The sequence below is a fragment of the Somniosus microcephalus genome, chromosome 12 (assembly GCF_052327205.1).
Source record: "Somniosus microcephalus isolate GS21.2 chromosome 12, FLI_Smic_1.0, whole genome shotgun sequence".
Taxonomy (NCBI): domain Eukaryota; kingdom Metazoa; phylum Chordata; class Chondrichthyes; order Squaliformes; family Somniosidae; genus Somniosus; species Somniosus microcephalus.
Genome location: NC_140998.1, coordinates 157646275 through 157671711, shown reverse-complemented (window position 1 = coordinate 157671711; position 25437 = coordinate 157646275). Strand labels below are relative to the sequence as shown.

At 46.6% G+C, this 25437-nt stretch overlaps 1 protein-coding gene across 9 annotated transcripts in view; it reads right to left on the bottom strand.

Moving 5' to 3' along the window:
* The window catches only part of LOC147109615 (metastasis-associated protein MTA1-like), a 180529-nt gene that overhangs the window by 134117 nt on the left and 20975 nt on the right, over positions 1-25437 (bottom strand). For 8 of the 9 annotated variants that reach the window (XM_086003690.1, XM_086003691.1, XM_086003692.1 and 5 more), the window contains one exon: positions 2758-2884. In XM_086003690.1, coding sequence (XP_085859816.1) covers positions 2758-2867 — 110 coding nt within the window. In that variant the 5' untranslated portion in view covers positions 2868-2884. Of the gene's footprint in view, positions 1-2757; positions 2905-25437 lie in introns of all 9 variants that reach the window. The other variant, XM_086003684.1, reaches the window with a different exon arrangement.

Sequence of the window (25437 nt, the reverse complement as noted above, 5' to 3'; positions counted from 1 at the left end):
ATTACTACCTTTGAGATCCTACTTTTTAATTTATTTCCTAGCTCCCTATATTCTGCTTGCAGGACCTTATCCCTCTTTCTACCTATGTCGTTGGTACCGATATGGGCCACGACCTCTGGCTGTTCACCCTCCCCCTTCAGAATGTCCTGCAGCCGCTCAGTGACATCCTTGACCCTGGCACCAGGGAGGCAACATATCATCCTGGAGTCACGCCTGCGGCCACAGAAACTTCTATCTGTTCCCCTTACGATAGAATCCCCTATCACTATTGCTCGCCCGCTCTTGTTCCTCCTCTCCTGTGCAGCTGAGCCACTCGTAGTGCCATGGACTTGGCTCTTGCTGCATTCCCTGGAGAAACCATCTCCCCCAGCAGGATCCAAAACGGAAATTTTTTTGGAGAGGGAGATGGACCCAGGGCACTCCTGCACTACTTTCCTAGTTCTTTTACTCTGTCTGGCGGTCAACCATTCCCTTTCTGCCTGTGCACTCTTTACCTGCGGTGTGACCACCTCGTTAAACGTGCTATCTACGAAGATCTCAGCCTCGCGAATGCTCCACAGTGACTCCAGCCGCAGCTCCAGCTCCAAAGCGCGGATTTCGAGTAGCTGCAGCTGGAGACACTTCCTGCACACGTGTTCGCCCTGGACACTGAAAGTGTCCCTGACTTCCCACATAGCACAGGAGGAGCACGCCACGCTGCCGAGCTGCCCTGCCATGTCCTACCCTTAATTTACTCCCTTTACTTCCTCTAAATTAAAGAATATTAAATACACTCGGGACCTTACTTCACTTTAAACACTACTCACTCTAAACTAGAGACCTTACTTTTACCTTAAAGTACGAACCAAATCCTACAGAGTGAAAAGTTAGGGAAAGCAAAGGCGAAGCAAGGGAGCTCCTCCTTCCACTCCTCACCCACCTAACTCCCTCACTCACCCAACTCTCAACACTCTGTGCAAACTGCACTCAGTGCAGATCACACTGCGAAGCCTGTTTTTATAGGTCTAGTTTCCCTACTTAACTGCCTTCAGTGGCTCTGACTTATCCTCCACCTTCTCCGGGGCTGCCGACTCCTTTCAGGTTGTAACAACTCACTGCGTAAAAAAAATTCTCATCTCCCCCCTGCATTTTTTGCCAATTATTTTGAATCTGTGCCATCTGGTTACCAACCCTCCTGCCAGTGGAAATAGTTTGAAATGAATTTTTTTTAATTTTTTATAAAAGGGACACAAAGCCAGAAAGCGAGTAAACTGAAGACAAACTAACATACAGAAAACCAAGCACCGGCTTTCTCTGCCATTATGCTTGAGCTCATCCAAAACTCTGCTGCCTGTATCCTAACTCGCACCAAGTCCCGTTCACCCATCACCCATGCTCGCTGACCTACACTGGCTCGCGGTCTGGCGACGTCTTGATTTTAAAATTCGCTTCCTTGTGTTCAAATCCATCCATGGCCTTGCCCCTCCCCCTAGTAATGTAACCCCCTCCAGCCCTACAACCTTCAGAGAACTCTGCGTTTCTCCAATTCTGGCCTCTTGTGCATCGCCCAGTTCCATCGCTCCATCATTGGCGGCCATGCTTTCAGCTGCCTAGGCTCAAGTTCTGGAATTCCCTGCCTACACCTTGCCGCCTCTCTTTCCTCCTTTAAGACGCTCCTTAAAATCTACCTCTTCCTGTCCTAATATCTCCTTATGTGGCTCGGTGTCAAATTTTGTTTGATAATCACTCCTGTGAAGCGCCTTGGGACGTTTTATTACATTTATGGCGCTCTATAAATGTAAAAGCAAAATACTGCAGATGCTGGAAATCTGAAATAAAAACAGAAAATGCTGGGAATACTCAGCAGGTCAGGCAGCATCTGTGGAGAGAGAAACAGAGTCAACGTTTCAGGTCGATGACCCTTCGTCAGAACTGGAAAGAGTTGGAGATGGAACAGGTTTTTAAGCAAGTGCAGGGGCTGGGAAAGGGGGGAGGAGAGGAAAGAACAAAAGGGAAGGTCTGTGATAGGATGGAAGGCAGGAGAGATTAAGAAACATTAAGAGATGGTGCAAGGCAAAAGGAGATGGTAATGGGACAAGTTAAGAAACAAAAGATGGGTCTGGATGAAGTGTAAAAAAAAATATAATAAATAAAATGGGGAAAAAAATAGGGGCAGAGGTGCCTCTGCCTCTATCCTTTCCCATTTATTTTATTTTCTATTTTTTTCTGTCTCCCACATGGCAGCTGTTTTTCATTCTGTCAGTGCCATTTACACTTCATCTAGAGCCATCTTTTGTTTCTTAACTTGTCCCATTACCATCTCCTTTTGCCTTGCACCATCATCCCTTTTGTCTCTCAATCTCTCCGGCCTTCCATCCCATCACAGACCTTCCCTTTTGTCCTTTCCTCTCCTCCCCACTTTCCCTGCCCCTGCACTTGCTTAAAAACCTGTTCCATCTCCAACTCTTTCCAGTTCTGACGAAGGGCCATCGACCTGAAACGCTGACTCTGTTTCTCTCTCTCCACAGATGCTGCCTGACCTGCTGAGTATTTCCAGCATTTTGTGGCTATATAAATGTAAGTTGCTGTTGTTGCTGCGACTGACATCATCTCCAACATGCGTGCAACCAAGGAGTTCAGTGAAGGGCCCGTCTCCGGATGGGGCCCAGGATAGCTGCAGCTAACTGCGACTGAACACCCGACTACTGAGCATCGCAACGTTCCCCAGGGTTAAGCCTGCAGCCACTGACGAGCCCACCTCCTCCCCCCCCCGGTTACCTGATGTGGGTTGCCGGTAAGGACTCCAGCTGCCGTGACAGGAAGAGCTCTCGGTGCTTCAGCTGGTGTCGCTCATTCTCTGACAGCTCCTGCAGTTCGGTGTTCTCCATCTCTTCTTCCACTTCCTCTGCGCAAACATCAAAGACGCTGGGTCAGAGCAATCATCTCCTGTCCTTCCAAATATTACTGGATACACAATTAAATCAGTCCACACATATCCAACAAACACAATTAAATCAGTCCACGCATATCCAACAAACACAATTAAATCAGTCCACGCATATCCAACAAACACAATTAAATCAGTCCACGCATATCCAACAAACACAATTAAATCAGTCCACACATATCCAACAAACACAATTAGAAAAACCACGGGTGTCAGCCGTGCCTCAATGGGTAGCACTCTTGCCTTTGAGAGTCAGCAGTTTGAGAGCTCGTGCCCCACTCCAGAGACTGGAGCACAAAATCCAGCTGACACTTCAGTGCAGTAATGAGCGAGCGGGCAGATGGGTAATTGGCTCAACGTCTCATCCGCAAGATGGCACCTCCAACAGTGCAGCACTCCCTCAGTACTGCACTGGGGTGTCAGCCGAGATGTTGTGCTCAAGTTTCTGGAGTGGGACTTGAACCCACAACCTTCTGACTAAGAGGTGAGAGTGAGTCAAGGCTGACACATATTACATGTACCTGTATTATGACTGGATTTAAAGGGGCAGCCATAAACTTGGCAAAGATACCTTTTCTTTAGTCACACTTGGATTACTCTTGCTTTTGGCTGTTTAGGACGCTTGTTCCATAAAACGCAGCGAACTGATTGGCTGATTGTTGTACATAAGTGTGATGAAATATTCCATTCATCACTCATCAGTATTTCTCTGCCTGTGACTGTGGTTGGTTTCAGTTTCATTTCCATTGTATTGTACTGTGTGTAGGGCTCCGCCCATACCTGGCTCCTATGTAAGCTGGGTAACACACAGAGGAGAATGTATCTTCCATCCAGAGGTCTGCCGTACTGGATGTGCTGCAGGCTGGGCCAGCTTACATAGGAGCCAGGTATGGGCGGAGCCCTACACACAGTACAATACAATGGAAATGAAACTGAAACCAACCACAGTCACAGGCAGAGAAATACTGATGAGTGATGAATGGAATATTTCATCACATTAAGAACATAAGAAGTAGGAGCAGGAGTAGGCCATACGGCCCCGCTCCGCCATTCAATAGAATCATGGCTGATCCGAATCTAGACTCACGTCCACTTCCCTGCCCTCTCCCCGTAACCCCTAATTCCGTTATCAGCTAGGAAACTGTCTATCTCCGTTTTAAATTTATTTAATGTTGCAGCTTCCACAGCTCTCTGGGGTAGCAAATTCCATAGATTTACTACCCTCTGAGTGAAGAAGTTTCTCCTCATCTCAGTTTTGAAAGGGCAGCCCCTTATTCTAAGATTATGCCTCCTAGTTCTAGTCTCACCCATCAGTGGAAACATCCTCACCGCATCCACCCGATCAAGCCCCCTCACAATCTTATATGTTTCGATAAGATCGCCTCTCATTCTTCTGAACTCCAATGAGTAGAGGCCCAACCTACTCAACCTTTCCTCATACGTCAACCCCCTCATCTCCGGAATCAACCGAGTGAACCTTCTCTGAACCGCCTCGAGAGCAAGTATATCTTTTCTTAAATATGGAAACCAAAACTGCACGCAGTATTCCAGGTGTGGCCTCACCAATACCCTGTATAACTGCAGCAAGACTTCCCTGTTTTTATACTCCATCCCCCTTGCAATAAAAGCCAAGATTCCATTGGCCTTCCTGATCACCTGCAGCACCTGCATACTAACTTTTTGTGTTTCATGCACCAGGACCCCCAGATCCCTTTGTACTGTAGCACTTTGCAGTTTCTCTCCATTTAGATAACTTGCTCTTTGATTTTTTCTGCCAAAGTGCATAACCTCACACTTTCCAATATTATATTCCATCTGCCAAATCTCTGCCCACTCACTTAGCCTGTCTATGTCCTTTTGCAGGTTTTTTATGTCCTCCTCACTCACTGCTTTCCCTCCCATCTTTGTATCATCGGCAAACTTGGATATGTTGCACTCGGTCCCTTCCTCCAAATCGTTAATATAGATTGTAAAGAGTTGGGGTCCCAGCACTGACCCCTGCGGAACACCACTAGTTACTGATTGCCAGCCCAAGAACGAACCATTTATCCCAACTCTTTGTTTTCTGTTAGATAGCCAATCTTCCACCCATGCCAGTATATTACCCCCAATCCCGTGATTTTTTATCTTGATCAGTAATCTTTTGTGTGGAACCTTGTCAAATGCCTTTTGGAAGTCCAAATACACTACATCCACTGGTTCCCCTTTATCCACCCTGTATGTTACGTCCTCAAAGAATTTGAGCAAATTTGTCAAACATGACTTCCCCTTCATAAAACCATGCTGACTCTGTCCTATTAAATTATGTTTATCCAAATGCTCTGTTACTGTTTCCTTAATAATGGACTCCAACATTTTGCCAACCACAGATGTTAGGCTAACTTGTCTACTTCCCATCTTAAATAAGGGTGTTGCATTAGCAGTTTTCCAATCTGCCGGGGCCTTTCCTGAGTCCAGGGAGTTTTGGAAAATAATCACCAATGCATCCACAATCCCTACCGCCACTTCTCTCAAGACCCTAGGATGTAGGCCATCAGGTCCGGGGGATTTTCAGGTCCGGGGGATTTATCCGCCTTAAGTCCCATTATTTTACCGAGTACCATCTCCTTAGTGATTTTAATCGTGTTTAGCTCCTCCCCCCCCCCCATTGCCCCCTGTTTGTCCAGTGTTGGGATATTTTTAGTGTCCTGTACTGTAAAGACTGATACAAAATATTTGTTCAGCGTCTTTGCCATCTCCATGTTCCCCACCACTAGTTTCCCGGTCTCATCCTCTAAGGGACCAACGTTCACTTTCGCCACCCTTTTTCTTTTTATATAGCTGTAGAAACTCTTGCTATCTGTTTTTATATTGTTTGCTAGTTTACTTTCATAATCTATCTTCCCTTTCTTAATCTGTTGTGTCAGTTTTAAATAGGTGCATCTCTCCTTCTGGTTTTGGTGACTGGAAGTAACAGTGCCTCCTGCAGGGTGATGAGGCTGCAGCCAAAAGCACTTGGCTTTGAACAGATCACGCAGGATAGGCTTGGCAATGAGGGTGCTTTGGCCCCATTGAACTCAACCTCGCAGAATGCTAACCTTACCCCTTTCCCATGACATTGTCTAACTGCTCCTTCACGAGTCCAGCATCCCCTGGCCTCAACCACCCTTCCTCAGCAACGCATCCCTGCATGTTGATCATCCTCTATGTGAAGAACTATCTCCTGGCGTTGGGCCCAAATCCGCCCCGAGCCTGTACTTGGGATGCCAATTTTGGGTGTGCTACATGTACACACTGCCTTGTGCTAGGTAACTTTGGGCAGTCGTGCTCCAACAGGCAGAGACTAATTGGATGTGCAGTGGAGCCAGCCGACCACACGTTCAGTCAATTCCCGGGTGGCGGGGCGTGAGTCAGACACAAGTCGGTAAGGCAGCAGCATCATTGCGATACCACAACCTCACTGCCTGGTGGGAAACCACGCTTGGCGAGTTAATTTCCCGCCCGCCTGTAGCGAGAATAAGACCAGGCCAGTTTTAGCAGCTGGGCCTCATTGGAATGCCACCGACCGACTTCCCAGCTCGAACGTCAGCGGGAACCGGCAGAAAGTCACGCTGCCTGGAGGCTGCCTGCCGATACTGGGATCAGCTTCGGGGGTGGCGGGGGGGGAGGGGTAGGGATCATGTGTTCGAGAAGTGGAGAGGATGAGGTCACAGTTCCTCCAATGGTCTTCTTTTCGTGAGAAACAGCCGCTGGAAATGCAAATGCTGGACCCATCTGTGCTGTGAAGCCGTTATTCACAGTGTATTCTGAAAGCTTTGGCAACTGAAGTGAATTCAAGTTCAGATTGTTTGGTCGCTGCCAATTAGAAGCAATTCTCCCCCCAAGCAGTAAATGTACACACTTATGGAACAGAATTCCATCTGCAATGGACAAAATTGACGCAGGCTCGATTGACCATTGCAGTGATGGGTTCAAATAGCACAAGATTGAATCATAGAATCATACAGCACAGAAGAGACCATTTGTGTCTGTGCCGGCTCTTTGAAAGAGCTCTCCAATTAGTCCCACTGCCCTGCTCTTTCCCCATAGCCTTGCAATTCTTTCCTTTTCAAGTATTTATCCAATTCCCTTTTGAAAGTTACTACAGTATTTTATTTGCTTCCACCACCCTTTCAGGCAGTGCATTCCAGATCACAAACAACTCGCTGCGTTAAAGAAAAAATCCTCATCTCCCTCCTGTTCTTTTGCCAATTATCTTAAATCTGTCTCCTCTGGTTACTGACCCTCCTGCCAGTGGAAACAGTTTCTCCTTGTGAGCACCTCTATTAAATCGCCCCTTAGCCTTCGCTGCTCTAATGAGAACAATCCCAGTTTCTCTTGTCTCCAGTCTCTCCACAAACGATGCAAATTGTGAGGACCCCCACCAGCTTCAGAAGAGCATTAAAAATTGAAGATGGCGGGATCGCTGCAGAACATCGGCGAGTATATTACCCAGACGATTTTAACTGCCCGCCCGGTTTCCAACAGATGGGTAGGGTTAACAATCATCCCTTAAATTTCATGAAGACATCATTGCTATGTTCAATCTTGTCCTCAACCCACACCTGGGCACTGGGCTCCCTGGATAGGAACAAAAACCCTGACCCGGTTTTCCCCCCTCCCTAACCTAAACACAATGGGGCCAGTTGTAGCCCACATTCCCCATCACCGCCCCTCCAGCCCGCTCCCGCCAACTGCTGCCCAGGCTGATATCAACTACATCAACGCGGATCAGAGATTGGATCCGAGAATCGTCCTCTTCTGTATTTAGCTGCTAAGTACTGCGAGTCAGAAAGTTGTGGGTTCAAGTCTGGACAGACACTTCAGTGCAGTGCTGAGGGAATGCTACATTGTCGGAGGTGCCGTCTCTCAGATGAGACGTTAAACCGAGGCCCAGTCTGCCCTCTCAGGTAGATGTAAAAGATCCTTTTATGGTATCCCGGTCAATATTTATCCCTCAACCAACATCACTAAAACAGATTATCTGGTCATTATCTCATTGCTGTTTGTGCAAATTTGCTGCCACATTTCCTACAAGAACTAAACTTCAAAAGTACTTCATTGGCTGCAAAGCACTTTGGGATGTCCCGAGGTCGTGAAGGGTGCTATATCAATGCAAGTTCTTTCTTTGGTGAGCTCATTGAGCTGTCAGGGGAGCTACTGCCTCCTTTATATTACAGCCCTGCCACCAAATACAGCTCTGCCACAGCCGGGAGCTGCTTTAGTAGTTGGGTAGGCTATGTGGGGAATTCCCTCTTCAAGTCGGCAGTTGTGTCAAGTTCTTAAGTCCCTCCCCCAAACTTCCCTCCCACCCCCATTTTGTTCACCGAAGTTTTCACATAAAGCTTTCATTAATTATTAGGCGTCAGTTTGAAGCTGTACTCAACGTCTAGACGCCTAGCCATCCTAGCCAACAGACTCCATCTGCCATTCTGAAACCTCAGGCAACGGCCGTGGGAGTTCAAAGATTTTTTTATGTATTAAACAGAGAAGCAATTTTAAAGTGAAGGTTTTCTGCAGGGAAGTGACCAGGAGCAATGGCGATGCACTACGGAAAACAAAACTAGAGGGACGGGGGAACGATGGGGAGGGGAAAGAGGGTCTCTGCCAGCAACACAGCTTCAGGTGACAGCAGTTAGCAAATGTAGTGAAAATTAATCTGGCCCGTGAGTCCCTGTGCAGCTGCTGCCCAGACAATCCTGGACTCCTGCCAAGCCTGCAGACTCAACTGGGAGCCCAGTCAATGTGACTGATGCCTGAGCACACAAAGGGAACTCGATGATAAGATAGAAGGGGCTAACAGACAGGGGCGGGGGGTGGGGGGCAGGTGGGGTGCAGAGATTAGTAGCAGGGCACCAGCTAGTTATATCATCACTCCCCCACCTCCAACACTACTCTCCCTAACCGCCGGTCACCGTTACACATAGGAATATGGGAATTGCTAGACAAAGACCGAGGTCCACTGCCTTCTACCATCCTGGTAGTCGCAGAATGGAGTTGTTCATAGACTCATAGAATGATAAAGCACAAAAGGAGGCCATTCGGCCCATCGTGCCTGTGCCATCTCTTTGGTAGAGCTATCCAATTAGTCCCACTCCCCTGTTCTTTCTCCATTGGCCTGTAAATTTTTCCCTTCAAGTATTTATCCAGTTCCCTTTCAAAGTTACTATTGAAGCAATACCTTCCAGATCATAACCACTCGCTGCATGAAAAAAAATCTCTTCTGGTTCTTGTGCCAATTATCTTAAAGCTGTGTCTTCTGGTTACAGGCCCTTGTTGACTAATCATAACCATCAATCGTTCTCAATGAGTCTACAACAGACCCAGACTTGGTGAGGAAAACCCCAGTGGTGGAGAGCTCCGAGAACCACAGGATGAGGCGGCTCCCATCACAAAGGAGGCGGTCAATTTTCACCTGACTCTTTCCATCGGAAGCTTGGACTGTTTTCACGGTCGGGCTACATTAGCATTCTATCAGCGAGCTGCTCACACTTTTGGCGGGGTGGGGGGCGGTGGGTGGGAGTGGTGGGGAAGATCTGGCAGCATCACTACGGAGCCCAGCTTTGCGGGTATATTACGGGAAGGGAGTGGAGGGGCAAGAGATGGTTTTTCTGGTGCTGTGGAATCCTAAAAAAGCCTTTTCTTTGAGATATTATTTTGAGTGGCCTGCAGCAGTCCCTCGCTGGTTAGGCTGCTCAACATGCAAAAATCTTGGACCGGTTTCAGGAATGGTCTGGCCATGATAGTCCAGGATCCTTCGCTGTGTGGTCTGCCCATTCAGGTTACTTTGGAAGAGATAAATTCTCAGGTAACTCTCGAGTATGGATCAGCAATTACTGCCAAAGTAAAGAAAGGAGATGGTGAAATTATGCCTGTTGTTGTGATTCAAGTCTGCACGGCCCAGATTCCACCCACTGCTACCTCACAATTGCATTGGGGTTTGACTGATGCCACAGGACCCCAATGTGCATGGACTAATGAAACTCTGCTGTCGGCAGGATCGGGCGGTGAGCGCAGTGTTGCTATTCTCATTGCGCTCTCGCCTCCACCGTTCCCTCCCATCGATGGGGGGAGGGGGGTGACGCAATCGAGCCCCAGGTCTGCAGTGACCACAGGGCCAACAGGCTCACGTCACAGACTCGCCTCAAGCTGAAGTTCCCAGTGCAGTGGCATCCACTGCATTTACACTGCAGCACAGATTCCACAGAACCAGCAACGGCTTGCACTGATGGGAACATAGGAACAGGAGGAGGCCATTCAGCCCCTCGAGCTTGTTCTGCCATTCAATTAGATCATGGCTGATCTGTATCTTAACTCCATCTACCCGCCTTGATTCTGTAACCCTTAATACCCTTACCTAACAATAATCTATCAATCACAGTTTTGACATTTTCAATTGACCCCCCAACCTCAACAGCTTTTTTGGGGGAGAGAGTTCCAGATTTCCACTACCCTTTGTGTGAAGAAGTGCTTCCTGACATCACCCCTGAATGGCCTAGCTCTAATTATAAGGTTGTGCCCCGTTGTTCTGGACGCCCCTCACCAGAGGAAATAGTTTCTCTCCATCTACCCTATCAATTCTTTTAATCATCTTCAACTCTTCAATTAGATCACCCATTAATCTTCTTCATTCAAGGGAATACAAACCCAGTCTATGCAACAGGTCGGCTGGCCGGCAGGAGCAGGGTGAGCATCATCCAGTGTGGCCGTGTACCCAGAGAGCGTTGGCATGCGCTGCCAGCAGCACTGCTCCTTCTTGAGCCTGTCCTCTGGAGTCAGTAGAGTCAGATCCTGGGGCTGCGGTTGGCAGTAGCAATGTGTTGTCCAAGAGGTGGAGTGAACAGTGACTCCCTGCCTGCAGTCAAGTGCATACAGTGAACACCACCACCCCCCCACCCCCCGTCCTCCCCAATTATGTGACCGTCCCCATGCGATTTGCTCAACCACGATGAATCCAGTCTCTTGGGGGTCAAACTCAGTCACGGGGGGCAGGGGTAAATTTTAACCTATCCCACCCATCGGGAAAGGGATGGAATGCTGGTTTTACACCCCATCCAATATTACCCTCCATTGACCTCCTCCCTCTTTCCTTCCCTCAGAATCCCTTTCTGTCTGTTCGGAAGCCCCACTTTATCCTGAATTGCCAAGTAGGCAGATCTCTTTATAAGAGTATAGATAGATACTTTAGAATCCAATAATAAAGTATTCTTCAGGCACATAAATAAAAGAAAAATCAGGATAGAGAACTAGGAGATACACGTGATAAACTCACAGGTAATAATCTATTTAAGATAGAAAGAGGGGAGATAATTGATCCCCATAGAGGATAAACCCCCCTGGTCCGGATAATTACATCCGTGCATATTAAAAGTTAGGGAAGAGGCATTATTAACATAGAAACATAGAAGATAGGAGCAGGAGTAGGCCATTCGGCCCTTCGAGCCTGCTCCGCCATTCAATGAGATCATGGCTGATCATCCAAATTCAGTACCCTGTCCCTGCCTTCTCCCCATATCCCTTGATCCCTTTAGCCTCAAGAAATATATCCAACTCTTTCTTGAATATATTTAATGAACTGGCCTCCACCGCCCTCTGTGGCAGAGAATTCCACAGGTTCACCACTCTCTGGGTGAAGAAATTCCTCCTCATTTCAGTCCTAAATGGCCTACCCCTTATCCTTAGACTATGACCCCTGGTTCTGGACTCCCCGGCCATCAGAAACATCCTTTCTGCATCTAGTCTGTCCAGACCTGACAGAATTTTATAGGTTTCGATGAGATCCCCTCTCAATCTTCTAAACTCCAGTGAGTATAAGCCCAATTGACACAATCTCTCCTCGTACGTCATTCCTGCCATCCCAGCTATCAGCCTGGTGAATCTTCGCTGCACTCCCTCCATGGCAAGAACGTCCTTCCTCAGGTAAGGTGACCAAAACTGCTCACAATACTCAAGGTGCGGTCTCACCAAGGCCCTGTACAACTGCAGCAAGACATCCTTGTTCTTGTACTCGAACCCTCTTGCTACGAAGGCCAACATACCATTTGCCTTCTTAACCGCCTGCTGCACCTGCATGCTTACCTTCAGCGACTGGTGCACAAGAACACCCAGGTCTCTTTGCACTTCCCCTTCTCCCAATCTATTGCCATTCAAATAATAATCTGCCTTCCTGTTTTTGCCACCAAAGTGGATAACCTCACATTTATCCACATTATAGTGCATTTGCCATGTTTCTGCCCAATCACCCAACCTGTCCAAATCATACTGGAGTTTCACGACATCCTCCTCACAGCATACCCTCCCACCCAGCTTTGTGTCGTCTGCAAATTTGGAGATATTACATCCAATTCCCTCATCCAGATCATTAATATATATTGTGAACAGCTGGGGTCCTGGGACCGATCCTTGCGGTACCCCACTAGTCACTGCCTGCCACTTGGAAAACGACCCGTTTATTCCAACTCTTTGCTTTCTGTCCGCCAACCAGTTTTCTATCCAAGTCAATACCTTGCCCCCAATCCCATGTGCCTTAATTTTGCACGCTAACCTCTTATGCGGGACCTTATTGAAAGCCTTCTGAAAGTCCAAATACACCACATCCACTGGTTCTCCCTTATCTATTTTACCAGTTACATCCTCAAAAAATTCCAGTAGATTAGTCAAGCATAATTTACCTTTTGTAAATCCATGTTGACTTTGTCCGATCCTGTCACTGCTTTCCAAGTGCTCTGCTATTACATCTTTTATAATGGACTCTAGCATTTTCCCCACTACCGATGTCAGGCTTACCGGTCTATAATTCCCTGCTTTTTCTCTGCCACCTTTTTTGAATGGTGGGGTAACATTAGCTACCCTCCAATCCATGGGTACTGTTCCAGAGTCTATCGAGTTCTGGAAGATGACCAGCAATGCATCTACTATTTCTGGGGCCACTTCCTTAAGTACCCTGGGGATTTATCGGCCTTCAGTCCCATCAATTTTCCTAACACCATTTCCCTACAAATACTGATTTCTTTCAGTTCCACCCTTTCATCAGACCCTATGTTCCGCGGTATTTCTGGGAGGTTATTTGTGTCCTCCTTTGTGAAGACAGAACTAAAATATGTATTTAGTTGGTCTGCCATTTCTTTGCTCCCCATTATAAATTCCCCCGATTCTGACTGCAAGGGACCTACGCTAGACTTCACCAATCTTTTTCTCTTTACATATCTATAAAAGCTTTTACAGTCAGTTTTTATGTTCCCTGCTAGCTTACTCTCATATTCTATTTTCCCTTTCTTAATCAATCCCTTTGTCCTCCTTTGTTGAATCCTAAACTGCTCCCAATCCTCAGGATTATTGCTTTTTCTGGCCAATTTGTATGTCCTCTCCTTGGATCTTATGCTATCCCTAATTTCCCTTGTTAGCCATGGTTGAGTCACCTTTTTTGTTTTTATTTTTATGCCAAACTGGGATGAACAACTTCTATAGTTCATCCATTCGGTCTTTGAATGTTTGCCATTGCCTATCCACCGTCAACCCTTTGAGTGCCATTCCCCAACCAATCCTACCCAACTCGCTCCTCAGACCATCGTAGTTTCCTTTATTTAAATTGAGGACCCTAGTTTCTGAGTCAACTACTTCATTCTCCATCTTAATGAAGAATTCGATCATATTATGATCGCTCCGACCCAAGGGGCCTCGTACAACAAGATTGCTAATTAATCCTTTCTCGTTACATAATACCCAGTCTAAGATGGCCTGATCTCTGGTTGGTTCCTCGACATATTGGTCCAGGAAACCATCCCGTAAACACTCCAGGAATTCCTCCTCCACAGTATTGTTACTAATTTGGTTAGCTCAATCTATATGTAGATTAAAGTCACTCATGATGACTGCTGTGCCCTTATTGCACGCTTCTTTAATTTCCCTTTTAATGCCATCCCCAACCTCCGCCTTACTGCTTGGAGGTCTATATACCACGCCCACTAATGTTTTTTTCCCCTTAGTATTTCTCAATTCTACCCATACACATTCCACATCATCAGAGCTAATATCCTTCATTACAATTGTGTTAATCCCTTCTTTAACCAGTAATGCTACCCCTCCTCCCTTTCCTTTTTGCCTATCTTTCCTGAATATCGAATACCCCTGGATGTTGAGTTCCCAGTCTTGGCCATCCTTGAGCCACGTTTCCGTAATCCCAACCAAATCATATTCGTTTACCTCTATTTGCGCAGCCAATTCATCCACCTTATTACAAATGCTCCTCGCATTAAGACACAAAGCCTTCAGGCTTGTTTTTTTAACGCTCTTAGACCTATTAGAATTATTATTTACTGTGGCTACGTTTGATTTAAACCGTTGATTTCTCTGACTGCCACTTTTGTTTTTCTCCTTCCTATCTTTTGCTTTTATCCTTGTTTCCCTTTCCTCTGTCTCCCTGCTCAGGTTCCCAACCCCCTTCCATTTTAGTTTAAACCCTCCCCCACAGCACTAGCAAACACTCCTCCTGGGACATCGGTTCCAGCCCTGCCCAGGTGCAGACCGTCCGGTTTGAACTGGTCCCACCTCCCCCAGAACCGGTTCCAATGTCCCAGGAACTTGAATCCCTCCCCCTGGCACCATTCCTCTAGCCACGTATTCATCTGAAGTATCCTTCTATTTCTACTCTGACTAGCATGTGGCTACCTATATATAAAAATTAATTAGAAAAGAGAAGAATGGCAGAGGGCTGGTGGACAGCGAATGTGATTCTTATATTTTTAAAAGAGAGATAAAGTCCAGGGAACTACAGACCAATTAGCTTAATGCTGCTGGTAGGAAAGATAATGGCATCCTTAGATGTAATAGAAAGACATCTAGAATTTGAAAACATAATAAAGAGTAGTCAGCGCGGATTTCAAAAGGGAAGATCATGCTTGACCACCCTTGAATTCTTGAAGAAGTAACAGATAGAGTAGATAAGGGTAATGCAGTAGACATCATATATTTGGATTTCAAAAGACCTTCGATAAGGTACCACATAGTAGACTCATGACCAAGGTTTCCAATAATTTTGCTTGCCGCCGCGGCTGCGTGGGCCATTCAAAATACCGCATATGTGCAGTTTTTGTATTGAAAGGCCGGCTGCGCAGGTTCTCTGGAGTGCTGTGAGGCCACGCTTACAGGAAACATTGCTCATGACTAAGGTCAGAACACGCGGAGTCAGGGAACAAGAATGGATAGCAAGCTGGCTACAAAACAGAAAACAGAGGGTAGGGGTTAAAGGTAGTTATTCAGACCAACAAAAGGTGGGAAGTGGTATTCCACAAGGATCACTGTTGTTCACCATTTACGTAAACAATTTGGACTTGGGAATCGGAAGTACAATTTCAAAATTTGCGGATGACACCAAATTGGGGGCTGTAGTTAGTTAATACAGAGTAGGACTGCGACAAAATACTGGAAAACATTAATAAACTTGGCAAATGAACTTCAATGTAGATAAGTGTGAGGTAGTACATTTTGAAAGAAAGAATAAGGAGGCTACATACTCCTGGGAAAATAATGGGGAAGAGGAGTAGAGGGATCTGGGGGTACAGATACACAAATCACTAAAAGTAGCAACGCAGATTAATAAGGCCATAAAAAAAGCAAACAATGCAGAGGTTCATTTCTAGAGGGATAGAATTGAAAAGCAGAGAAGTTACGTTAAACTTATATAGAACCCTGGTTAGACCACACCTGGAGTAGTGGACAGTTCTGATCTCCATATTATAAAAAGGATATAGAGGCACTACAGAAAGGGCAAAAAAAAATTCACTAGAATGATATCAGAACCGAGAGGTTATAACTATCAGGAAAGATTGAACAGATTGGGCTCTTTTCTCTAGAAAAATGATTGACGGGTGACCTGATAGAGATCTTTAGGATTATGATGGGGAAGACATAGAGAAGATGTTTCCACTTGCAGGGGAGACCAGAACTAGGGGCCATGAATATAAGATAGTCACTAATAAATCCAATAAGGAATTCAGGAGAAACTTCTTTACCCAGAGAGTGGTGAGAATGTGGAACTCACTACCACAGGGAGTAGTTGAGGCAAATAGTATAGATGCATTTAAGGGGAAGCTAACTAAACACATGAGGGAGAAAATAATAGGACATGTTGATGGGGGTTAGATAAAGTAGGGTGGGAGGAGGCTCGTGTGGAGCATAAACACTGGCACGGACCAGTTGGGCTGATTGGCCTGTTTCTGTGCTGTAAATACTACGTAATACTTTGCATCGAACAGGCTACTCAGCGGAGAGTAAGCAATAGGGTTGCAAATATTCATCATTAGAATGAAACTCATGAAAAGCACAAACTGCTAATCAGACCGTCATAAGAATTAGTAATTTATCAGCCGTGGCTCAGGAGTAGCACTCGCGCCTCTGAGTCAGAAGGCCCTGGGTTCATGTCCTGTTCCAGAGACTTGAACACAAATCCAGGCTGACACTCCAGTGCAGTACTGAGGGAGTGCCGCACTGTCGGAGGTGCCATCTTTCTGATGAGACATTAAACTTCTCAGGTTGACTTAAAAATTTCAGCTACTTGTATTTATGTAGCGCCTTTAACATAGTAAAACATCCCAAGGCACTTCACAGGCGTGTTATAAAACAAAATTTGACACCGAGCCACACGAGGAGATATTAGGGCAGATGACCAAAAGCTTGATCAAAGAGGTAGGTTTTAAAGAGCATCTTAAAGGAGAAGAGAGAGGTGGAGAGGTTTAGGGAGGGAATTCCAGAGCTCAGGGCCTTGGCAGCTCAAGGCACGGCCACCAATGGTTGAGCGAATATAATCCGGGATGCTCAAGAGGTCAGAATTAGAGGCGCGCAGAGATCCTGGAGGGTTGTGGGGCTGGAGGAGGTTACAGCAATAGTGAGGGACAAGGCCATGGAGGGATTTGAAAACAAGGACGAGATTTTTTTTTTTTAATTGAGGTGTTGCCCAAGTACAAAGATTGTACAGGAAACTCACTTTTAACCGGCACCTAAATATCCGAAAATCTCTCTTAACCCGCAAAATTCAGGAGTAGGTTCAGCTAAATTTTACTATATATTAGTGGCCGTGTAACCGGGGTTCCTGCACCTGTGGCCGTGCAACAGGGACTCCTGGATCTGTGGCCGTGTAACCGGGACTCCTGCACAAGTGCCGTGTAACCGGGGCTCCTGCACCTGTGGCCGTGTACGGGGCTCTCGTACCTTGGTAAGTATACCTCTCTGTAATCAGGACTTTTTGATCAACCGGAACAACGCCGGTCCCATCGGTGCCGGATAAAAAATAGTTTCCTGTATTAAGGTAAAGGAATCATGACTGCTGCCTGGGAAGCGAGAACTGACCGACATAATTTATTGTTGATTCTCAGGATGTGGGTGTAGGCTTCGCTGGCAAAGACAGAATTTATTGCCCGCTCCTAGTTTCCCCGAGAAGGTGGTGGTAGACCTTCTCCTTAAACCGCTGAAGTCCCGTGAGGCGATAGTGCTCCCAACAATGGTGTTAGGTAGGGAATTCCAAGATATTGATCCAGCAACGATTGTGCTTCTAGTCACTTATTCCCTAACACTGATGGAGAGGAATCCTTGCTATTTATGAATGTCATGGCATTCTGTTTAAGAGCCGGCGTGCCCAGAGAGGTGCCATCAATAAAACCCTGGACATCATTCAGCTGCCGCTTTTCCATGGGGAAACTGGTGACTGTGCTTGCCCTGGAAAACAATACGTCAGTGATCTGCTTGCTGCGTCTCTACACTGCAGATTGACTGATGGCCCCCGAGAAAGCTTGGAAAAAGCCAGAGGCATAAAAATGTCATCACTTTGGTCAATGTTATCTGCAGGTCAGATTCCAGTGAATGGTATAGCTCTGTGTAGACAGTGGTAGGCCAGGTGGAGAAAACCCCAATCGTTCTAAAAATTTTATGAAACATTTCTCAATATTTGGGATCTTTCATGTCCACCCGAGAGCAGACAAGCCTCGGTTTAGGTCTCATCCGAAAGATGGCAACTCCGACAGTGCAGCACTCTCTCGGCACTGCACTGGAGTGTCATCCTAGAATTTTGTACTCAAGTCCCTGGAGTGGGTCTTGAACCCACACACAACCTTCTGACTTAAAGAAAGGTACATATATTAAAACTAAAAATCTGCATTATAAGCAGGTTCTAAGAGGTCATATTCAGGACAAGATTAGAATCCAGGAACAAATTATACTAATAATTTGCGTAAGGAAGCAGGGTAATGATAGCATTACATTTTTAAAGTATGACATTAAAGCAAGCAGGGTGGTAATGGCAGAATTGAAACATGGGGTTAATACATTTTAGGTACTACAACACTAAGCTAGAATAAGTTCTGGGTGATTCTGAGGCTGGAGTGAGTTTTGGGTGATATAACAGCAAACTGTGTGAGGTACTGATAACAGGACCATTTGATCACAGCATGAGGGTTATTGATCAAAGGAAGTAAAGGCAGATGGGCGAGATTAAGATCTTCACACAATCCAAAGGCGAGTTTTCATCTATCTATCTATCTATATATATAAATCGGTACTTCTGTCATTCTGTCTATCTGTCATTCTGTCTGTCATTGCCTGTGCGTCTGGCGGGCTATGCGCTCGAAAGTTACAGGGCGTACCTACGCGCACGTTACCTCCAAAGAAGCTTACGCTTCCGAGGTGGTTTAAGCGTATTTACGTTTCGGCGGGCTAAAATCGCGCCCGCGGTATCACAAAAACCTTCAACGTTCCGCTCATTAGCATCTCATTATCCGCTCATTAGCGACAGAGTGACCTCGAGCTCGACCAATCGTACGCCGGGTTGCTGGCGTGTGCCGCCGGGCCAATCGGTGCGTGTGTGGCCGGGCCTTATCGTTCTGAACCGGAGGTGAGTCGCCGCATCTTGATTCCAAACTTTTCCTTTCTTTTTCCCGCTTTCTGCGTCTTTAAAAAAAACGTTGCTTTAAAACACATATTGTTTTAAAAAAAATGATTTAAGAAACAAATTAACTTATCTAATCTCATTAATTTTCCTGCCTTTCCCCGTTTTTCCAGGTAGGCCTCGAAGCCTCGGCTTCTCCTTCGCACCCACGCCCGAGCTAGGCACCTCCCGGCCCCACTCGAAGGCTGGAGGGCCGAGCCTCAGCCCAGCGCCGCTAGGGTGTGCGCGCAGCAGGAGCTGAGACGCGGCGTCTCTCTCTGGCTCGGCCGGGGGGCGGGGCTTGCTGAGCGTCAAGCGACCCCCTGGCCGTCTCGCACAGCCGCAATCGGCGGTCTTCACCTCGGGAGGGGGGGCGCAACCCTCGGGGGGGGGGGGCCGCGACCCTCGGGGGGGGGGGGGCCGCGACCCTCGGGGGGGGGGCGCGACCCTCGGGGGGGGGCCTGGCCGCCCTCCCCCCCCCGCGCCCCCGCCTAGGCCCCCCCCTCCGCCCTTCCCCTCCCCCTCGCCTCCCCCCTCGCCTCCCCCCTCCCCCCCCTTCCCCCCCCGCCCTCCCTTCCCCCCCCCCGCCCCCCCCCCCCAGCCCTCCCTTCCCCCCCACCCTCCTCCCTCCCTCCCCTCCCTCCCCCCCCCCAGTCGCTCTCTCTCTCTCTCTTCCAACAACACATGCCCTCGAAAAAGCCTCGGCACCGGCCGGGGCACTTCAGCTATCTCTATATAAAAGGATACTTCTGTCTGTCATTCCATCTGTCTGTCTGTCTTGAATTAACTCGAAAGTTATAGAGCGTACCTACACGTGCGTTACGTCGAAAAGAAAGCTGACGATTCCAGAACCATCCGAAGCGTATTTACGTTCGGCCGGGCAAAAATTTGTCGCGCGTTATGCAAAAAACCTTCAAAATTAAACTCATTATCTGCTAAGTAGCATTGATTGACTGACGTCAAGGTCGACCAATCCTGTGCCGGCACGGTTGGACCAATCCTACTGTTCAGTCGGCCTGATGGTTGGCACAATCGCTGCGTCTGTGGGCGGACTAATAGTTTTCATCTCAGGGATGTGGCAGCCATTGTTTCACTGCTTCCAGCTCAAACTACTTTGATCATCCAGCTTTGAAAAAGTTAGTATCTCTTTTAAAAAATAACATAAGATTTACCAAAACGTTTTATAAGTACTTTCAGACTTTCATCTTCAAGGTATAAAAGGTAGAAATGTTGCCCGGCAGCAGATTGCAGAGAGGGACACAGACAGGGCCCAAAAGCCTGGGACTCGATTTAAAATGTTGCCCCGGCCGCAGATTCACAGAGGGACACAGAGAGGCCCCAAAGGCCTCGCACTCGATTAAAACAGCCCTGGCAAAGCCGGGCTCCCCCAGCTAGTATTAATTAAGTGGGTTTGCATGCAAAGTAAAATGAACACAAGAAAGACTTGATAATGGAGCTACGACCAGGACCACAGGGTGACCAGACCACACGGCAAGAAGGGAAAGAAATTTGCATTTATATAGCACCTGTCATGACCACCGGACGTCTCAAAGCGCTTTACAGCCAATGAAGTACTTTTTGGAGTGTAGTCACTGTTGTAATGTAGGAAACGCGGCAGCCAATTTGCGCACAGTAAGCTCCCACAAAACAGCAATGTGATAATGACCAGATAATCTGTTTTTTGGTGATGTTGATTGAGGGATAAATATTGACCAAGACACTGGCGATAACTCCCCTGCTCTTCAACGAAATAGCGCCACGGGATCTTTCACGTCCACCCGAGAGAGCAGACGAGCCTCAGTTTAGCGTCTCATCCGAAAGATGGCACCTCCGACAGTGCAGCACTCCCTCAGCACTGTACTGGAGTATCAGCCTAGAATTTTGTACTCAAGTCCCTGGAGTGGGTCTGGAACCCACAACCTGCTGACTCAGGCGAGAGTGCTACCCACTGAGACACAACTGACACTGACAAGTGCTAAACTGGGAGAAAGATAGAATTCATTGTTCAGAATGAAGGAGGAACACTAGGAAGAGGCAAGGGTTACTCTCTCACCAGAGTAGCGGGTAATCTCGTTTTTATTGTAGCTATTGCTGTAGATGGTAAGACTGTTAGCAATCTAACCTGTTAACTGTACTAAATAAAACTCTGGCCTCCCTGGTGAAGCACAGCCTGTCAAGACAGCTGCCCTCAGACGTTCCCAGGTGTGTGTGGGTGTGTCGAGGCAGTGTGCCTCTGGTGCAAACAGACCCGTCTTGCATCCCATCCCTTCTTTAGTCCTCTTCTTCCTCCTCTCATCCTCACACTCATTGAAACTCCCCTATTCAGAATTTAGATTGTAGCAAACAAAAATCCAGCGACATAGCTTTAAGTCTCATTTCCTGAAAGGCCATAATGGAATTGGTCTTTATCGCCCATTTTAAATTGGTGAGCAGAGTGCATGGCATACTTTTGGGAAGAATTCCACAAGGAATAATAATTTGCATCTCATTACCATTAAATTCAGCATTTAAATGAAGTTCTGATGCAAGAGTACTTTAGGCCTTCTGGAAACTAGCACACAAGATGACTGGAGCAGAGATCCGGCAAAATAGATCCCCGCCCAATCTCCAAATCATCCAGGGCCGATCCCACTGGCTGGAAAATTCCTACATGCACATCGTACACTTTTTGTTGCCCTACCTAACATGGGTGGATTGGTCGTATTTTCTTACCACGCATGTACTTTTGTCCATTTAACATTATCTTTTCTCTCCCTTAGTTTCCACAGAAAGAAAGACTTGCATTTATACAGCACATTTCACAACCTCAGTACTTCTGAAGTGTAGACACTGTTGTAATGTAGGAAACGCAGCAACCAATTTGCGCACAGCAAGCTCCCACAAACAGCAATGTGATTATGATCAGATAATCGTTTTTTGTGACATTGGTTGAGGGATAAATGTTGGCCAGGAAACTGGGGAGAACTCCCTTGCTCTTCTTCAAAATAGTGCCATGGGATCTTTTACGCCACCGTATAGGACAGACGGGAGCCTCTGTTCAATGTCTCATCTGAAAGATGGCACCTCCGACAGTGCAGCACTCCCTCAGCACTGTACTGGAGTATCAGCCTAGAATTTTGTACTCAAGTCCCTGGAGTGGGTCTGGAACCCACAACCTGCTGACTCAGGCGAGAGTGCTACCCACTGAGACACAACTGACACTGACAAGTGCTAAACTGGGAGAAAGATAGAATTCATTGTTCAGAATGAAGGAGGAACACTAGGAAGAGGCAAGGGTTACTCTCTCACCAGAGTAGCGGGTAATCTCGTTTTTATTGTAGCTATTGCTGTAGATGGTAAGACTGTTAGCAATCTAACCTGTTAACTGTACTAAATAAAACTCTGGCCTCCCTGGTGAAGCACAGCCTGTCAAGACAGCTGCCCTCAGACGTTCCCAGGTGTGTGTGGGTGTGTCGAGGCAGTGTGCCTCTGGTGCAAACAGACCCGTCTTGCATCCCATCCCTTCTTTAGTCCTCTTCTTCCTCCTCTCATCCTCACACTCATTGAAACTCCCCTATTCAGAATTTAGATTGTAGCAAACAAAAATCCAGCGACATAGCTTTAAGTCTCATTTCCTGAAAGGCCATAATGGAATTGGTCTTTATCGCCCATTTTAAATTGGTGAGCAGAGTGCATGGCATACTTTTGGGAAGAATTCCACAAGGAATAATAATTTGCATCTCATTACCATTAAATTCAGCATTTAAATGAAGTTCTGATGCAAGAGTACTTTAGGCCTTCTGGAAACTAGCACACAAGATGACTGGAGCAGAGATCCGGCAAAATAGATCCCCGCCCAATCTCCAAATCATCCAGGGCCGATCCCACTGGCTGGAAAATTCCTACATGCACATCGTACACTTTTTGTTGCCCTACCTAACATGGGTGGATTGGTCGTATTTTCTTACCACGCATGTACTTTTGTCCATTTAACATTATCTTTTCTCTCCCTTAGTTTCCACAGAAAGAAAGACTTGCATTTATACAGCACATTTCACAACCTCAGTACTTCTGAAGTGTAGACACTGTTGTAATGTAGGAAACGCAGCAACCAATTTGCGCACAGCAAGCTCCCACAAACAGCAATGTGATTATGATCAGATAATCGTTTTTTGTGACATTGGTTGAGGGATAAATGTTGGCCAGGAAACTGGGGAGAACTCCCTTGCTCTTCTTCAAAATAGTGCCATGGGATCTTTTACGCCACCGTATAGGACAGACGGGAGCCTCTGTTCAATGTCTCATCTGAAAGACAGCACCTCTGACAGTGTAGCACTCCCTCAGCACTGCACTGGAGTGTCAGCCTAGATTTTATTCTCAAGTCTCTGGAGTGGAACTTGAACCCACAACCTTCTGACTCAAGAGGCAAGAGTGCTACCAACTGAGCCATGGCTGACACAGCATAGGATGACTATTCACTGAGAGGACTTGTTGCCCACTGATGTAGCAGTGCTCTAGCAAGGCTTCTGGCATCACCGAGGCTCCAGTGACTTAGACCGTGAACTGGCAGGCACTCTTCATTATAAGGCCAATCAAAATGTTTGACACTTGATCTGTTTTTCTGCTGCAGACAGATTTAATGTGCCTATTACGCTGTACACAAGACATTTACTAATATCAAAGATAGGCAGATTAGAAACAAGGAATTTGCATTTATATAGCGCCTTTAATATAGAAAAATATCCCAAAGTGCTTCACAGAGGCATACATTTTTTTTAAAGGAGATTTTCAGAGGGGTAAAAAGGAGAGTTTTAAGGGGGTTCTTAAAGGAGGAGAGAGAAGTGGAGGGGTTTAGGGACAGAATTCCAGAGCATGGGGCACCAGGCAGCTGAAGGCACAGCTGTCAATAAAAACAATTACTAAGGTATTCCTAAAACTCTGGAAGCAAACCAAAGTCTTTCCAAAGCATGTTAAGTTGAAGCTCACTACTATGGTGAATGAAGGACACAACTTGCTTGAAGCAACTCATAAATGTTGTACTCTTAACTTGATTGTTGTGCCACCTCTAGCTCAGCTTCTGCTCCTAGTTCCCAACCCACAGCCTGCAGAACAAACCTCGAACCACCGTCAAGCACGGTCCTCATTCATCAGACCTGATGCCTCTTGTTCCATAAGAACATAAGAACATAAGAAATTAGGAGTAGGAGTAGACCAATCGGCCCCCTCGAGCCTGCTCCGCCATTCAATAAGATCATGGCTGATCTGATCCTAACCGCCAATCTACTATCACAGAACCCATCCCCTGAATCTAACAGAATTAGACACACGAAATAGGAGCAGGATCAGGCTACACGGCCCCTGGGCCCGCTCCGCTACCCACAGGGCCATGACCGATCTGAACCTAGACTCATGTCCAAATTCCTGCCCGCTCCCCGTAACCCTTAATTCCCTTTACTTCTCTATTTCTGTTTTAAATGTATGTAATGATGTAGCTTCTACAGCTTTTTGGGGCAGCATATTCCATGGACCTACCACCCTCTGAGTGAAGTAGTTCCTCCTCATCTCAGTTTTGAAAGAGCAGCCCCTTATTCTAAGACTATGCCCCCTAGTTCTAGTTTCACCCATCATCGGGAACATCCTCCCCGCATCCACATGATCCAACCCCTTCACAATCTTATATGTTTCAATAAGATCGCCTCTCATTCTTCTGAACTCCAATGAGTAGAGTCCCAATCTACTCAACCTCTCCTCATATGTCCATCCCCTCATCCCCGGGATTAACCGAGTGAACCTTCTTTGTACTGACTCGAGAGCAAGTATGTCTTTTCTTAAGTATGGACACCAAAACTGTATGCAGTATTCCAGGTGCGGTCTCACCAATACCTTGTACAACTGAAGCAATACCTCCCTATTTTTATATTCTATCCCGCTAGCAATGAAAGCCAACATTCCATTGGCCTTCTTAATCACTTGCTGCACCTGCATACTAACCTTTTGAGTTTCGTGCACCAGGACCCCCAGATCCCTTTGTACTTCAGTACTTTCCAGTTTCTTGCCATTAAGATAATAACTTGCTCTACGATTTTTCCTGCCAAAGTGCATAACCTCACACTTTCCAGTATTGTATTCCATCTGCCAAATCTCTGCCCACTTACTTAGCCTGTCTATGTCCCCTTGCAGGTTTTTTATGTCCTCCTCACTCACTACTTTCCCTCCCATCTTAGTATCATCTGCAAACTTTGATATGTTACACTCGGTCCCCTCCAAATCATTAATATAGATTGTAAAGAGTTGGGGACCCAGCACTGACCCCTGCGGAACACCACTAGTTACTGATTGCCAGTCTGAGAATGAACCATTTATCCCAACTCTCTGCCTTCTGTTAGATAGCCAATCCTCTATCCATGCCAGAATATTACCCCCAATCCCGTGATTTTTTATCTTAAGCAATAATCTTTTGTGTGGCACCTTGTCAAATGCCTTTTGGAAGTCTAAATACACTACGTCCACTGGTTCCCCTTTATCCACCCTATATGTTACTTCCTCAAAGAACTCCAGCAAATTTGTCAAACATGACTTCCCCTTCATAAAACCATGCTGA